The 2,567-nt window shown below is 37.9% G+C and overlaps 1 protein-coding gene across 4 annotated transcripts in view; it reads right to left on the bottom strand.

The window, feature by feature from the left end:
• The window catches only part of LOC107727717 (keratin-associated protein 6-2-like), a 16,418-nt gene extending 15,434 nt beyond the window's left edge, over positions 1-984 (bottom strand). For 3 of the 4 annotated variants that reach the window (XM_016537668.1, XM_016537667.1, XM_016537666.1), the window contains exon 1: positions 720-981. In XM_016537668.1, coding sequence (XP_016393154.1) covers positions 720-807 — 88 coding nt within the window. In that variant the 5' untranslated portion in view covers positions 808-981. Of the gene's footprint in view, positions 1-719 lie in introns of all 4 variants that reach the window. The other variant, XM_016537669.1, reaches the window with a different exon arrangement.
• Positions 985-2,567: the final 1,583 nt, after the last annotated feature.

A 2,567-nucleotide genomic window follows, 5' to 3' on the forward strand; every position in this document is an offset into this window, starting at 1 on the left:
TCCGATTCCATCAAAAATATCTTAATTTGTGTTCCGAAGATGAACGAAGGTCTTACGGGTTTGGAACGACATGAGGGTGAGTAATTAATGACAGAATTTTCATTTTTGGGTGAACTAACCCTTTAACTGAAACTCCCTGGAAACAGATGGCACGCAAACAGGCCCACAATCAAATTGACAGCATTTGTGTCCTCTAGAGCAGTCTCTATCAGAAGAACATCCTCGACGGGACGGCACGACCATCAGCCTCGCCGGACAGTAACCGTTCACTAGAGCAGGGGTTCTCAAACCTCTCCATGAAGTACCCCCAGGCCAGCACTGCACGTTTTGTATGTCTCCCTATATCTGACACACCATCTTCAGGTCTTGCAGTCTCCACTAATGAACTGATGAGTTGAATCAGGTGTGATAGATGAGGGAGACATACAAAATGTGCAGGGCAGGGGGTACTCCAGGACAGGTTTGAGAACCACTGCACTAGAGGATTCAAGAGGAACATTAGGGGAGGCCAGGGAGCGCAGTTTCAGCATTTGTAAATCAGGGGTTTTGCAATGGGTCTCAAACTTTAATACAATTTTTACATATATTTATCTGCTTCAAATCAAAAGTGTTTTAAAACACTACTCATTCCTAAACTGTTTTAATTATTTTCAAAGACTGAAAGTCACTTATTTCTGCATTTCTTCAGGCTGTGCAATGAAGTCAACAGATCTTCTCACCGGTGTTTCTAGTAGCATCTGTTATGCTCAAGTATCCGACCAGACACGATAAAACCGCAATCAACGAGAAATACACTCGAGCTGTCATCCTTCCGACCTGCGATCTCACAATGATCTCTGCTGGAAAATGCGCTGAATTGGTGCGTCCGGAGGAGAGGACAGCGAAGCACACAAAACTAAAACGAATAAACGTGTTGCTGCAATATCAACCTCTGTAAAATGCAGTTTTAAAGATCCAAGGAGATCAGGTCAACTCCAACCCTGATCAAACTCACCTGCCTGTAGCTTTCTAGTAATCTGACTGGAAGGCCTTGCTTGTTCAGGTGTGTTTGATTGGGGTTGGATGAGCTGAATGCTGCGTTCACGCCATGTAATAATAATTAAGGTAACCTAATATAGCGACCAGAGATGAGAAGTAACGAAGTACAAATACTTCGTTACTGTACTTAAGTAGATTTTTCTGGTATCGGCCCTGTTCTACATGGCAGTTGTTCAGCCTGGATACATTTATTAGCTAACAAAATTTGAAATGTAAGTTCTTTTGTATTAAGGTGTTTATATGTGAGATCCCGTTACCCACGTGACACTAAAACAGGTAGTAGTACATGTCAGATCCCATATTTCTTTACTTTAACTTGAGTAAAAAAGTGTAGTCAGTACTTTAACTTTTACCAGAGTATTTTTAAACATGAGTATCTGTACTTCTACTTGAGTGAAGGATGTGTACTTTTGCCATCTCTGATGGCGACACGATCAACTGCAAAATGAATCTGCAGTGGTCAGGTGGTACAGGATCATGTTGTGGTACCAATAGGTGTGTTCCACTTCATGCAGCGCTGCGCATGTTCATGCCGGTTCTTCTTTTTTTTAATTAACCAGAACAAAATATACAACAGTAATGTACAAGAGTGTGCAAACCATTTCTTCAGTAATCAACAACTGTATATTCGTGGAAAATATGACAAGTCTTGTTTGTTTTTTTATTAAAAATGTTCTCCAAACTGGTGCAGTAGTCCTTAAGTCTCCTAAAGAAAATGGATGAAATTTGGCTTGGACCCTGACCTTCTTCTTATGTATGTGAAATATTCCCAAAATAATAAAAAGATGTACAAGAAACGTAAAGTTATTGTTTGTAAGCGTAAAATATACTTTCATTGGAATAATACATACATATCAAAATTATTTAACTTGAATGTAATATTTGTTTTCCTTCTAATAACATTTTCCATATCCACCCAAAAAAATCCTCATGTAGACACAATTACAAAATAGATGGACAATATAGACTCCTTTTCCATTGAGCAAAAACATAAATAAATAAAATCACAGGAATAATCAATATCCAGATTGAATCTCTCTAACACACTTTTAGCTATACCATGTAATATTTGAAATATAGCCTCTTTTACTTCATTATTAAAAAAGTATATTTCACAAACACGCCAAGCTTTATTGGTCCACAATAAGTTTTGACCTGTATCACCTGTTATAATATTCCTATATTTATTAGTACAACTGTGTTTAAGAATATCAACGTCTCCTAGGAACATGCTGTCTTTAACATATATTGCCTCAGAAGAATCAATTCCATAAGCTCTTACAAAATGTATTACTTGCAGGGGTATGGCGTCAAATACGACAGCACACTCTTTTGGCGTAACCGCACTCTAAAAATGCTTAAAAACAACCCAATTTGGGTTATTTTGGCAACCCAGCGCTGGGTCAAATATGGACAATAATGGACATTTGTGTTAAATGTTTGACCCAACATGCTGGGTTGTTTGAAAATTACTATTGCTGGCTTAAAATGAACCAAAAATAAATTGGAAAAAAAAAAAAAAACAGAAC

The sequence above is a fragment of the Sinocyclocheilus rhinocerous genome, unplaced genomic scaffold (assembly GCF_001515625.1).
Source record: "Sinocyclocheilus rhinocerous isolate Xijiao unplaced genomic scaffold, SAMN03320098_v1.1 scaffold1028, whole genome shotgun sequence".
NCBI lineage: Eukaryota > Metazoa > Chordata > Actinopteri > Cypriniformes > Cyprinidae > Sinocyclocheilus > Sinocyclocheilus rhinocerous.